This window comes from Phlebotomus papatasi, chromosome 2 (genome assembly GCF_024763615.1).
Source record: "Phlebotomus papatasi isolate M1 chromosome 2, Ppap_2.1, whole genome shotgun sequence".
In the NCBI taxonomy this organism is placed as follows: Eukaryota; Metazoa; Arthropoda; class Insecta; order Diptera; family Psychodidae; genus Phlebotomus; species Phlebotomus papatasi.
In genome coordinates, this window is record NC_077223.1 from 76,082,111 (window position 1) to 76,095,858 (window position 13,748).

Below are 13,748 nucleotides of genomic sequence, written 5' to 3' on the forward strand. Positions count from 1 at the left end.
TCTCTATTGTGAAATAAAATTGCCTTTGAAGTACACGTTGTTTTTCTGCTCTGAAGTTTTTTTTGCATCCTAAAAGACAATTACAATACTCTAATACTCAATTCCCATCTGGAACACTAGTTTAATTACAATATATTCCTGGTCTTTTCTTCTTTCCCATCTAAAACAATAAGAAAATCTCTCCAAAAAATAATATTTCCGGGGTTTCATTAAATCATTTGCAGACACTCAGAAAAACCCCTTTTTGTTCATGAAATAAGTAATTATTTTATTTGAAAATTTCAAGCATCGTTAACAATAAAGATTAGCACTTAATTTACATGGTCGAATGAAAACATGGTCGATCGATAAAAAAATTGATGGTGAAAGGTACACTTTTAATTTTTCTGAGAAATTATCAAATTAAAATTTGTGAATATGAATGGATTTTCGCTTTATTTGGAACAAAATTAACTAAATAATGAAACTGTGGTATAGAAAATATATAAATATAACAATTTAGTACTGTATTTATCACGAAAACAATGACGTTTCCATTTGGAGCAGGGAAAAATTTCCATTTGAAGCAGGTTTTGAATTAGCTTAATGTACCCTAATAAAATGTAACGAATTTAATGTTAAAATCGTCCTAAAAAGAACAAATATTTTGATAAAATAACATTGAAGGAAATTCCATATTTTAATCGATTTATATTTAATGTCCAATTTTACCTTCAAAGTGTCCAAAATTAGAAGCTGTCCAAAATTATGAGCACTTCCCCTACATAGGAAGAAATCTTATACTAGAGATGATTTAGGGCAAAAAATAGATAAGAGAAGAGAGAATTAGATAAAAGAAATTTTTGGATAAAATGCTCCTTTTGGAATACAACTGACTTTTTAGATTAAATGGATTAAAAGTGAATTGGAAACAATTTTTTGAAATAATTAAATTAAACAGAGTACTAAACACTTAATATTCTCGAGTGTTCAGTTCCAAAAGCCTCACAGTGGTACAAAATTGGCTGTTTTTGTGGTGATCGAGTCATTATGGATCAGGAAAAGAGAGAGAGTCAAGATATTATGTAGTGTTATATATTATTATCTTTGGGAATATTCTTCAGGACTGAAAATCTTTTGTTCTTTCAGTAAAAGATGTGCTTAGAAAATTATCACTTTAAATTAATATAAGTCATAAAAAGTGTTAATTCTGATGTGGTCGCACAAACACCAATTTCTTCGACTGTAACACTTTCCGTGATTCACTGATTCTCCGCAGAATTCGTGAACTAACCACTGTATTATCGACTTCTACCAGGCGCCTTCACTGAAATCAATAAAGAGCGCGCATTTCAAAATATTTGAGACGGTAAATCTTCATATAATTTTATTAAAATAGTTTAAAAAACAAGTTTTTGCGGTAGTGAGTCGTGCTCACTACCATCTGTGCGTGCATAAGAACAATTCTACTCACCTTTTACGAATGATAACGTCTCATATAATTAAAATAGGAGAAAAAAACCTCAATTTGAAAGAATAAAAAAAAACGTTCGCATTTCATTTAAAATATTTAATTATACCACTTTACACAATCTAATATATTAACAATAATGTACAATATTCTTTTTTTTTCGCAAAAATTTTCTCAAACTAGTTTTGCATTTGTTTTCAGCATATTTTCGAGGACTTTTCTTAAAAGCTCCTTCATAGGGCATTTTCTATATGATCACTGATAACATGATTTGCAAAATGCAAACTAGTGGCAAAAAATTCTCTTCAAGAGACTAGAAATAATAATGAGAACAAACATAATTCAAATTCACAGAAAATATCTAAATAACTATCATCTCTATCTCTATCAACTGTTTTGATTATATTTTCTCACACAATTTTTCACATCGTCTTCCTCATCTTCCTCATCTTAACAGAGATCACAGACAATCAAGTCACTTTTTGCAACATTTTGCTTCCTTCTTTTGAGAAGAAAAATTATAAAGTTCTTATGTACAAAGAATGTTTTTTTTTAGGTTTTTGGCTGAAGATTCACGATGCCGCAATGGCTGTCCGGAAAGTATTGAACTTTCCAGTGGATAGGGCTATGCTCTGGACGCTCCATCACCTTGGGCAGAAACTAAAGTAGGGAAATAGGTGACAATGAAGAGAATAGAATCGCTTAGGATCCGTATTCAAATCGAATCCGTCAATTTTCACCACATTCCATTCGTTTTTCATGCGAGCGTAGCTGAAGGAGACCTAGAAAATAAAACAAATTGATTAATAATGTTGTTTTCGGCTTTTGAATGGTTAAAAATTTGTTTAATTTTAATGAAATTGTATAAATAGAAGAAGAGACAGAACAACTCCTGTCTTTTATAAAATTTTTAGCGAAAGATCTACACTTCGAACACTTCATATTTTTCCCATCTTCTTTTAATGAAAAATTTTCATTTTTTTACTGTTGATCAGTAACATTAAGTACTACATTCCCTGAAAAGGCGAGCTTCCATTTTTGTGTTTATTTTTTTTTTTAAATATTCAAATTTTTACAACATTTTCAAAAAAGAAAAAATACCAGTTAAACTCAAAATTTTGAGTTCAACTTTTCAGGGAATACAGTACTCCACAATACTTATAAATAGTTAAAAAATCAAATTAATTTTTATTTTCAATGAAAAACACAATGAGGTGACTGTTTTTTATTCGTTTTGTTTAACATTTATGTCATATTTCTGGCTAATTTTAGTTAAATTAATTGCTAATCTTTATTGTTAATGGTACGTGAAGTTTTCAAATGAAATAATTACCTATTTCGTGAACAAAAAGGGTTTTTCTGAAATGTCTGCAAATGCTTCAATAGGAAACCCCGGAAGTATGATTTTTTTTTGGAGAGATTTTCTTATTGTTTTAGATGGAAAAGGAGAAAAAACCAGGAATAAGAACAAATCCTGCACTCAAGCGCAATTCAACAAGGTTTTGGAAGCTTTTCGTCGCGGTTTCACTTACACTGTTTGTCTCCAATTAGAAACTTTTCCTTGTCTCCATTTGGATTAATATGTTTCCAATAGAAGCATTTTACACTCGCGTATTTTCTTGTATTTTAGAAGTTTTCAAATTATATCTAAATAATTTTCACTAAACAGTAACATTCTAGAAGAGTCAAGGAGGAAATTTATATAATTCTCATTAGAAAAAATATGAACTTAATGTGTTGAATCTTCTGTCAAAGTTAAAGCGTCTGGAAATGGTTTTGAATTAGGACCATATACTCCGACTTTTCGGAGGGGTTTATCCCTTGCTCAAGTATTGAAATTTATTTAGAAAAAATCTTGTTACAAAGATGATACCTAATGTTTCTTAGAATTCATAACAGTCCTACGAGCTTTTCAACAAAGGTTACAATTTACAACATTTTTTCATACGGTTGATTTGAGTGACATTTTGAGGATTTTTCGATTATTACAGAATTAGATAAGGAATTTCGTGTACTTGTAGAATCCGGTTTGCACTGAAGATTTTCCGTAATTTCAGATTTTTCAAACTATAAATCAATTAAAAAAACTAAATTTAATTGTTCAAGGGTTTCTGAGTCTAACTGAGTTATCACACTTTCACATTAAAATTTTAATATGATTCACATTAATTGTCGCTGGTGAGAGTCCAAATGTGTAATTTGTGTGTTTGAATCATTTTATATTCAAAATTTGATCTATTTGTTGATAAAAAGGTAGACTTGGCCCGCAAAATTTGATATAAATTGATTTATAGCATTAATGCGAAAAATTAATGCGATTTTCTCTTTAATTTTTTAATGTAAAAAATTATTTATGCTTTAGGTAAATTTAAACTTATTTTTGTAGGCCAAGTCCACTTCTTTATCAATAAATAGAAAAACCCCAAATATTAAGTGACTCAAAGACACAAATAACATATTTGGACGCTCACAAGCGACAATTAATGTGAATCACATTAAAATTTTAATGTGTAAGTGTGATAACGCCGTAAAACCCTAAATTCTAGAAGTGCCACTAAAATCGCAGAAGTGCAATATGATACTTGGTCAAATAAATGTCGAAATAAATTTGAAAACCAAAAACAAGCAAAAAATTATTAAGAACGTGATATAAAATCTGGTTCATAAGTATTTTGCGAAAAAGAATAGCATTCTAAACCACAATAATTTATTTATTTAAATGTTTTTTTTTTAAATTTATATTCCCCCCACCCCTCCCCTATAAGAAATTTAATTCAATTACTTCTGAGGTGTATTTTGGGAAATATTTTGAGTGATTTATAAGTCTGTTCAAATCGGTTGTGAACCTATAATGAACCGGTTGTTTACCGATAAGTAATTTTTGTTCGAATATAATTTTTATCACTCTTTAAACTATTTTGTGGAATCTATTGAGTAGTTTATGAATCAATTTAAATCGGTTGTGTACCGGTAAACGGTATATGAAGTGAAAGTACTTTTGAGGTATAGCATCTCAGTCACGAGTTCGAGCATTTCGCAAAGTCTGGAACGCTTTGCCATCCCTTTTTTCTTGACATTTTGTCAATTAAAAAATAATTGGATCCTTTCGAAAACAAATAAACGTAGTTTTAATGAGCTTTGATTTCTGTTGATTTAATTTTATTTGATGAATTCTACAAAGTATGGAGGATATTCTGTGAAGCATATGCTTCTCTCAATCACCATGAAGAGTCTTGAGAAACCCAAAAGTATGTCACAAGTTACTTGGGGAAAAAAGTACATGTCTACTTACTTGATCATGGAACATTTCCGGCCTTAGGAACTCCATTGGCTCCAGATGCGAATGAAATTGATCCACAACTGTTAGTGGAATCCGCAGCAGATGCTCCACGATAAAGCCCATGGTGACGTCGTCTGGGAAACGGATCTTGTCGCCGATCTCCACAAATTTTCCGCCACCAGCGATGGGGAGCATCTTGAGAGCCAGTGCCCGACTGATGCAGAACCCAGCACCACCCGTTGCGAACCAGAAAGTGATCTTCTTATCCCGCGTGGATTTCTGCTGTGCGAGAAAAGATGGATCTTTATGAGCATAGGGCACGCACATTAGAAAAATTGATTATTAGTTAATTTTAGTGAATGGAATGGCTTTTGAATAATATCACCATTTCAGCTGTAGGTGATCGGAATTAACAAAAACGGGTTTCTATCTCTGTCTCTAGATTCTTTCGTCTTTTCTGGAATTTTTTTCTTCAGAATGTTTTGATTCTTTTCCATGGGAGAAATAATCAGCCAAAAATAGAGCTGTGATCACTGAATTACGATAGAAGTATTTTGAAAGAGAAAATTTCACATTTTCGAATTTATATAACTCTAAAAAAAAATCAATTTAGAGATAACAATAAATATTTCAACGAGCAAGAATCAATGTGACAGTGACATAATTTATCACTGGTCTTCCAGGAAAGTCTCTGAAAATTGTGTTTTTGACTTTTTCAACACGAGTGAAAATCATAAAATAAATTTCTATTAGAGGCAATAAGGTGATCCGCCACCGCCAATAGACAGAAAATTGTCTTGATAGAAAAAAGATTGGACGGAGAATAATTTAGTTGTGAATGAAGAATAAATTTTATCTTGAGGACGCATAACAAAAGTTGTGAGAGATTTAAGAGATTTCTCTACATTCTCCCATTTAACTTGTCTATGCAAATGTTTTGTGTATCTGTCTTATTTTTTTTTTAACTTTGAAAAATTTTGGGACTCGCCTAATTGTCTCTCATTGGAAGATTGAGATCTCTTCGGCGTGATTCTCGATCATTCTGCGATCGCAAACGTTGAGAATCTCCGTTTGGGAGTGGCTTAGAAATGTGAGACTTTTATTACGAGTTCACGTCAAATGACATGTAAAACATGGCAAGAAAATAGTCAAGAACATGAGGAAGCGTTAGAAAAAAAAATTGGTAAAATACAAGAAATATTTCCATCTGCCACGAGATTCATTCCAATTTAGCTTCTGAGTCATTTGAATGATATTTTACCATTAAAAAAATTTAATACACTTTCTATGTTGATTATCTCCCATTTTATTAACACATTGCATTAATTTTAAATTTCTCAACCACCACCAATTTCTGTGCATTTTGTACCACATTTATATCTATCCAATTTCCATGTGAGATCATTTGCGTGGATTTTACGATTCATCACTCGATCGTTATTCAATCACTCTTGTCCATTTATCTCTCTGCTCCAAACATTTTGCGTCAGCACAAATCTCTTCAAAGCTCAAAGAAAAAAAACCACACACCACTGACCTCAAGATCCAAGAGAAAATATCGCATAAGAATGAATTTATATGGAACTTCGAAAGCGCAAAACCGCGAATGATCTTTTGACTTCCAGGAGGAGAGACAGAGAGCAGTTGTTGTGGCTGGAGGTCTATTTAGATGAGCACAAATAAATTGACGACCACAGAGCATCCTTCAAAATATTTGCAAAGCCAGACATTGAGAGAGAAATTGCTTTCATACATGAAAATAATTAACGTAATTAGTGAAAAATTTCCGTACCAGTTCATCTTTCAAAATACCTTTGACTCTTCCTCCTGTTGCAGAAAATATTTAGGGAAAAGCGCGCTACCTTCGGACAATTCAATTTTTTCTCTATGTTCCTTATGGATTTCACCCATAGCTTTTTTCTGAAAGTTTGAGGTATTAGACTACCTATTAAAATATAATATTATAATTGACCAAATAACACATTGAAAAAAAAATCATTTCTCCGAAGCATAAATCGTCCGAAGGTACCGCGCTTTCCCCTACTGCGTTGGATAATTTTCTAATTTAGAAATTTCATTCAAAAGCACTTATAAAATAGCAGATACTACGACTTTGTAAACAATCTTCCTATAAAATATAATATTCTTTTACGAGAGGAAACCATCAATACACCATTCACTGATGGAAATTTGAGTTTTTGCTGAGTATACTAAAGTCTATGAGTTTGAGATCGAATAGAGCTTTTACACTGCATTGCATGCTCTGAACTTTGTACCCATCAGAAATACAATATTTAACATGTATTAACATTTATTGATTAATAACATCTTTACAAGTCGATATCCATCAAAATCCTTTGAAGTTGTAGCTAAATATTGACTGACCTACTAATAACACATTAGTGCATATTTAACCCATTAAGAACTTCCCATTACATTATAGATATCAATTTATCTTTTATTTTCAAAATTTAACTCATAAAAAGGAAATCTTAAATCATACATACCAAAAATTGAGATAGATAGTTTTTTAAACAATTTTAACAGTATTGACATAGTTGCTTAATATATGAACACTTTGAAAATTTTTCGACGACTCAGAATGTAAGTCGAACAACTCGATTTTGTACAAAAATCTTTTTATTTGTTTCTTGGATACTTCTTGAAAGATAATTATTTTCAAAGTTATAGAAAATTAAAATCTCAAAAATCATATACTCTACATGTAAAATCTCAGCTTCAAATCACTTTCCTGTAAAATTTGCCTACTGCGAGTTATTCGTTTCTTATCCTGAGCGAGCGATTTAGTAAAAAATTAACAAAAGACAGGGAGCGCTCAATATCTTAGGGAGGTATTAAGAAAACAGGCTTTTATAAGATTTCGTGTAAACAAATGTACAAATATTCTAAGGATGCAATAAAACAAACAGTAGGGGAGACTGGGGCAAAGTCACAAAACAAATATTTTATTTTTTTACAAACTACTCAAGCGCTTCAAAAATTTCTAATTAGCCCATTTTTATAGAAAATTTACCGCTCTACAACTTTGTGAAAGTAATTTTCCTCTATTTTGTAAGAAACTACGTTTATCGAGCCAATTTCTAAAAGGTTATTTTGTGACTATTCTCAAAAATGCTGGGGCAAATAGTATCAGACATTGGGTATTATCATATTTTGATTCGCTTCAATAGAGGTTTCCGTAAATTTGAAAAAATACCTAGAGGACATATTTTCATAGAAAATTTATTCATCTACGCCTTTGTAAAACACTGTTTTCTTTGCGAGAAAAATGAGAAAACCAGAAAAGCGCTTTTCAAGCTATTTTAGAAAAAAAAAAACACACAAAAGACTGCAAATCGTTTGACCAATGCAAACAAAAAGCGACGAAACATGGAAATAACGTTTCTTCTCGCCGTGGAACATCAGAAATTGCTTCGCTTTTTTTTGTTACTTTTTACCCCAAGTGGCCATTTCTAATAAAAGGATTTCTAGAGAAAAGAACTTTTGTGAAATTCTAAAATAGGTAGCGGATTCGCATTCAGAAAACCCAAATTATTTAGAAAATATTCACCAGTGCATCAATTTTGGAAAATAAGTAGGTAATAACTGTTATCTTCTACAAGGAAAATATTTCAAAAATATGGCTAAAATTTTCGATATCTTTAATTTTCTAAATTCCTTGTTCGAATTCTAAGAAACTTACGGCATTGAAAAAAGTCTATAGAGGCTATCTATAGAAAAAAATTTGAGCCGCTATCTTTCTCACCTTGGAAGATATTGAATTTTGAATTTTTCGATTTGTGACTTTTGCCCCAGTCTCACCTAGGGGAGACCGAGGAGGTTTGGGACAGCGGTAGTATGGGACGAGGCGATTTTTTTTATTAATTATTGAAATAAATGGGATTCAAGCACTACTCAGTCGTAGGCAACATTAAGATATATATTGACTAAATAATGGACAACTTCAGTTTTATTGTGTAAATTAACTTTTTTAAAAATTCATAAAAATAGTTTATTTTTGATGTCTCAGTTTTCCTCTTTGTATTTTATATCAGTTATATATAATCAAAACTTTTTATCTCACTAGCTAGCAGTATAATCTGGGAACATATTTTTATAAAAGTTTCAGAGATTATACACTCTTGTTATTTACTTAAAGGTTTTAAATACAAAACTGTACGCGGGGACGTTTGGGACATCTGAACGGGGATGAATGGGATGTTGATTTTTGACAAAGGTTGTAAGTGTCGCGCAAATCGTTACTGTCAAAGAGTAATTCCCAATTTCTACAGGAAATCTCCCTCTTGTGCAAACTTTAACAGTTCAGCAGTTGCCTATAGAGACAATTAAACCATCAATATCTTGGGAATCAATAATTTCTTGTCCTGAGGATATTCGACCTTTGTCCAATCCCGTTAAAAACTATTTCTCGAAAATTTCTCGAGCAATATCCTTTACAATTCTCACAAGTTCCTCAGAAAAGGTAAGGCGAAAGCTTATCTTGATAAACAAGGAAAAACAATAACCATGAGTTCAAAACTAAAAATGTCAAAAGAGTCTACTCGCCTGAAGAATTTTATGATGATGATTCCAATATTTAGAATAAAAAACCAAAGAAAGCTAGGATAGAAAATAAGAATAAAATACTTTAAATAAGTGATTGGCAATAAGTGACTCTACTACACAAATAAGATTGATATTAATTTCTAAGAATGAAATAAGAGAATTAACATTTTTATTTCTGTTACAAATAATTTTAATCTAGTATTTAAAATTAATTAACATACTCCAATATTGGAAATTATGCGAGAAAAAACACGTCCCAAACATCCCCTTTTGCGTCCCATACTGCCCCAAATTGGGGAGGTTTGGGATAAAGCGTCAAGTTAAATGTTTTATCTTATCCAAGAAAACTCAGCTCTATCGAGTTCTATCGAGTACTTTTTATAAAGTCAATACCCATAAGTATCCTATATAGACCGCATAAAATTGTAATACACTATCGTGACTTTTTGGAATACTGTCTCAAAGTCAAAACATGAAAAAATGTCCCAAGCCTCCCCGGTCTCCCCTAACTTTAAATTAAAATATAAGTAACTATTCACACTCTTGTTTTATTTTTTTTAATTTTATATTTCTGATTCTGGTGAGAGACAAACACAAAAATTTTGGATTTAGCGCATTATAATCATAATCTTAAATGGGTTAATAAAGTAAACAACAAAGAACAACGTTACACCAAAATATTTTTATTCATTGCAACACAATTTATTTAAACATTTAATCCATTTAATTATATTAATGTGAACAAAAGCTTTGCAGACAACAGGGTACAAGAAAAGCTTTTATGTAATTGATGATAAACTTTTAGTTACCTTTTCGTTAACAAAGCAACATAAAAAAAAACACAAAAATGTAATAATTAATTCAAAGTGACTATACCATTTATTCGTGCAAGTTATCACATAATATCAAGAAAGTGCAATGGTTAAACACGGTTACAAAAATACTTAAAAACTTATAAGAGCTTTTAGATTAGGTAAAAGCATAGAGAATTGCACAGAACGAGAAACAAAATTTAACAATTTCGAGAAAAGCTCTCATATTTATGTTATACATTCCGGCAGCTTTTAACGAAAAAGGAGTAATTGTCATTCTCATCATCATAAGCAAAATCATCTGATCCTCCCGCGACATTTCATACCATTTGGTCAAATATAGGGCTGTAAAAATGTTTTCGGTTTTAGAATGGATAACCTCCCCGAAGAAGCAAATTTCAAATATTTCTGTAATCGATGCAATGAACATTAAGTAGACGACAATCCAATCGGGATACAATCTAATAAGGTAGAGTGTACCAACAGTCATCGGTAAACATGTTCCCATTTGTATAACTTGAACGGTTGTTAAGAGTGCATCGAAATCTTTAAATTTTAATAGAATATCCAAGTGTTTCTTATGATAGTGCCTAAAATGACGTCTTGAGGACCTTACAAAATCATCGTCGTTTAATTTTTTAATTGATTCGAGAAAAATATTCAGAATAGCCCAGAAGTAAAATCCAAAGTATATCAAAAGGAATTCTGCCATAATCAAAAATATTGCTGAACCTACAATTACGATATATTGCCAGAAGAATTCTAATGTTCCGGGTAGAAAAGGCATTCTGAAGATCAGGGTATCAGTCCAGGCGTAATTTATTACCATTGCTTGCGATGTTGATGCAATTGTCCAAATCATATGCCTGCGGGAGTTATGTTACAAGTAGTAATTAAATTTATTAATAAATTAAGTTATTGTGGTATAAATAAATACTTTTGCACTAATTCAGAGTATTTTAGACTCTTACGAAAGTAATCTTCCACAAAAGGTCCTGAATTTTCCCAAGACGAATCTTCATGAACAATTCGAATCCAATCAATGAGCTCTCTAACTTTCTTTGGCGAAGCACTTAATACAAATACTTTGAACCAAACTTGACTAACTCCAGTGAATAAAATTAAAATTGTCGTCACATGTCGCAAAATCACCATTCTATCGCCTTCAATAATATAGAATAAACTGAGAATATTTGTGATTAGGAATAACATCATTATTCCAAGACAAGCGTACTTCCTCAGAAATTGATATTTAGCATCAGGATGCCAATTGCATTGTAAAATTCTTAGAACAAGAAAGATTTTCTCTTGAAATTTCAAGTAGTCCAATTGGAATGCCTTCAAGCCCTTTGAATTGTCTTTGGACATTTTTTTACTCTTGTAATAATTAGCAATAACTTTTAATGTTACTCTGATGAGAGCAATGTGGGAACTAAACACTTTGCACTTTAGTTAATACTTTTAAACGTCTTTTAGGTTATTCTTTATTGATCCTTATGATTCATCGACAGTCTGCAGAAATCTCAGTCTTAGACACAGATTTGGAAATTCCCATAGAAATAATGCACAAACAAGGTTTTATAATGATTACGTAATTCTTGTAGGTAATCCTGTTTTTAGAATTTACCACATTATTCTTTAGACTCGTAAAACTGCAAAATCATATTTTCATGTTTAAGATATTGTTATATGATTTTTAACAAATTAAACACACCTTTTACATTGTTTTAAGGATTACGTAACGTCTAAAAATTTCCGGTAATCTATAGAGGAGACTGGGATACCACCGAACACTGCGATTTTTTTATTTGATATTAGTTTTCAGAGGACGTAATCTGTATGACTTCATAGATACTACAGATGCTTGTCCACTGGAAAAATCATTGTTAGGGGAAAAGCTCATAATTTTGGACAGTTTCTAAATTTGGACACTTTGAGGGTAAAATTGGACACTAAAAATAAATTGATTAAAATTATGGATTTTTATTCCAATATTTGATGAATAATGAATTATATCTTAATATTTGTTCTTTTTGGAAGATTTTAAAACTAAATATACGTTAAATTTTGAATATGATTTGAGTTAAAATTGCTTTGTTGAAAATTCAGTCTGAGCAATTGCTAACGAGAAATATGACAGAACTTTGTGTTTACTTCAATCTTATTTAGCTGTGGTGAAGGACTAACAATGTTTCTTCGCTTTTTTTGAGTGATATTATTGAATATTCATTGAATATTGTGTTGATTCACATTAATGGTGATTTCTACATTCGACCTGAAGTGAGATTTGCCTCGTGAATTACGTTTTTCGTGTGAAAAATGGGCAATTTTCTGAGAGATTCACCAGTGAGGTGATAATCCTTATTTTGGACAGGTGTTTTTCTTACGAAATTTCGTGAAATTCTAGCTTTTGTGATGGCTACATTGGACAAATGCCTGGACAAACAAAGGAGCATCATCTCTACGAAAGAGATGTAATGAGAAAAGCCTTGAAAAACTCCCGGAAAGGTCAAGGAATGCGCTAATCTGCACGTACTTGGAGTACCCGAAGTCAACTCACTTTAATGAATGATATGGAAAGTTTCCGGGCTTCTTGTGACATCCTACGTTTCCCTTACATGAACAGGAAGAGGACCTCGTAAGATTGGTTCATGAAATGAAGAACAATGGGCATCCCGTTGAGGCGGATTAGCTGTCCAAATTTACAGCCAAGTTGTCCAAATTAATAACCAAGTTGTCCAAAATTCGAGTCAAATTCACCTCTACATATCTATTCATTTTTCAACGTATTAAAACTAATTTTAGTAAAAAAAGACGATAAGTAGTTTGCCAAGTTTCTAAACAACCCTTCGGAAAAGGGAGTAACAAAAAAGTCAATTAGTATTGAAAATATCGCACTTCAAACTTGGAACATCGATGCTTACAAGCAGACTGTCCAAAATTATGAGCCTTTACCCTATAGTTCAAGTAGTTTATAGAAATAAAAATCAGTGTTCGGTGCTACCCCAGTTTGCTCTAAGAGAATTCGAACTTGGGAATATTACATGGCAGAACCTGTGCTTATACTAAATACCAAGGACATAGAACTTACTTTGAAAATGTACTTATTTAATGACTATGTAAAAAAAGCATTTCACATAAAATAGCACGACATTATTCATTGCAACATGCTCAATAAGCAATTTAGGGGAAGGTTGTCTGGCTTCGCACATACTCCGGCATGGAAATCTTCGTATTTGTCCCATATCCCTTTAATGAATATAACCTTTCTATAGCGATATATTTCATTAACCAGTCTCAAGCCACTTCTCGAAAAAAACTACGTCAGATTTATTAAAGAAATAATGGGGAAAATTTGAAGTGTTCGAAGCTAAAGTGTGTGCTAAGCCTGAAAGCTTTCCCTTATACATAGAAAAAAAGATTTCGTAAAATTGATCGCAAATATTTGTAAACTTTTATGAACACTAAAATGTTCGTAAAAGTTTGAAGCTGATAGTTAAAAAAAATGCAACAAAGGTTGTAAAGGTTCTTAAAATGAATTTAAAAAAAACCAATTACTTTATGAAAAACAGCGAAAAAATATTTTTAATTAATAAATTCAATCAAGTATTATTGTGTTTTAGGGTTTTAAATCAAAAGT

The 13,748-nt window shown here is 31.4% G+C and overlaps 1 protein-coding gene across 2 annotated transcripts in view; it reads right to left on the bottom strand.

Moving 5' to 3' along the window:
• Window positions 1–1,534: 1,534 nt before the first annotated feature.
• The window catches only part of LOC129804434 (fringe glycosyltransferase), a 122,042-nt gene continuing 109,828 nt past the window's right edge, over window positions 1,535–13,748 (bottom strand). The window contains exons 6-7 of one of the 2 annotated variants that reach the window (XM_055851705.1): window positions 4,743–5,009; window positions 1,535–2,232 (exon numbers count right to left, since the gene is read on the bottom strand). In XM_055851705.1, the coding sequence (XP_055707680.1) occupies window positions 2,095–2,232; window positions 4,743–5,009 (405 nt within the window). In that variant the 3' untranslated portion in view covers window positions 1,535–2,094. Of the gene's footprint in view, window positions 2,233–4,742; window positions 5,013–13,748 lie in introns of both variants that reach the window. The other variant, XM_055851704.1, reaches the window with a different exon arrangement.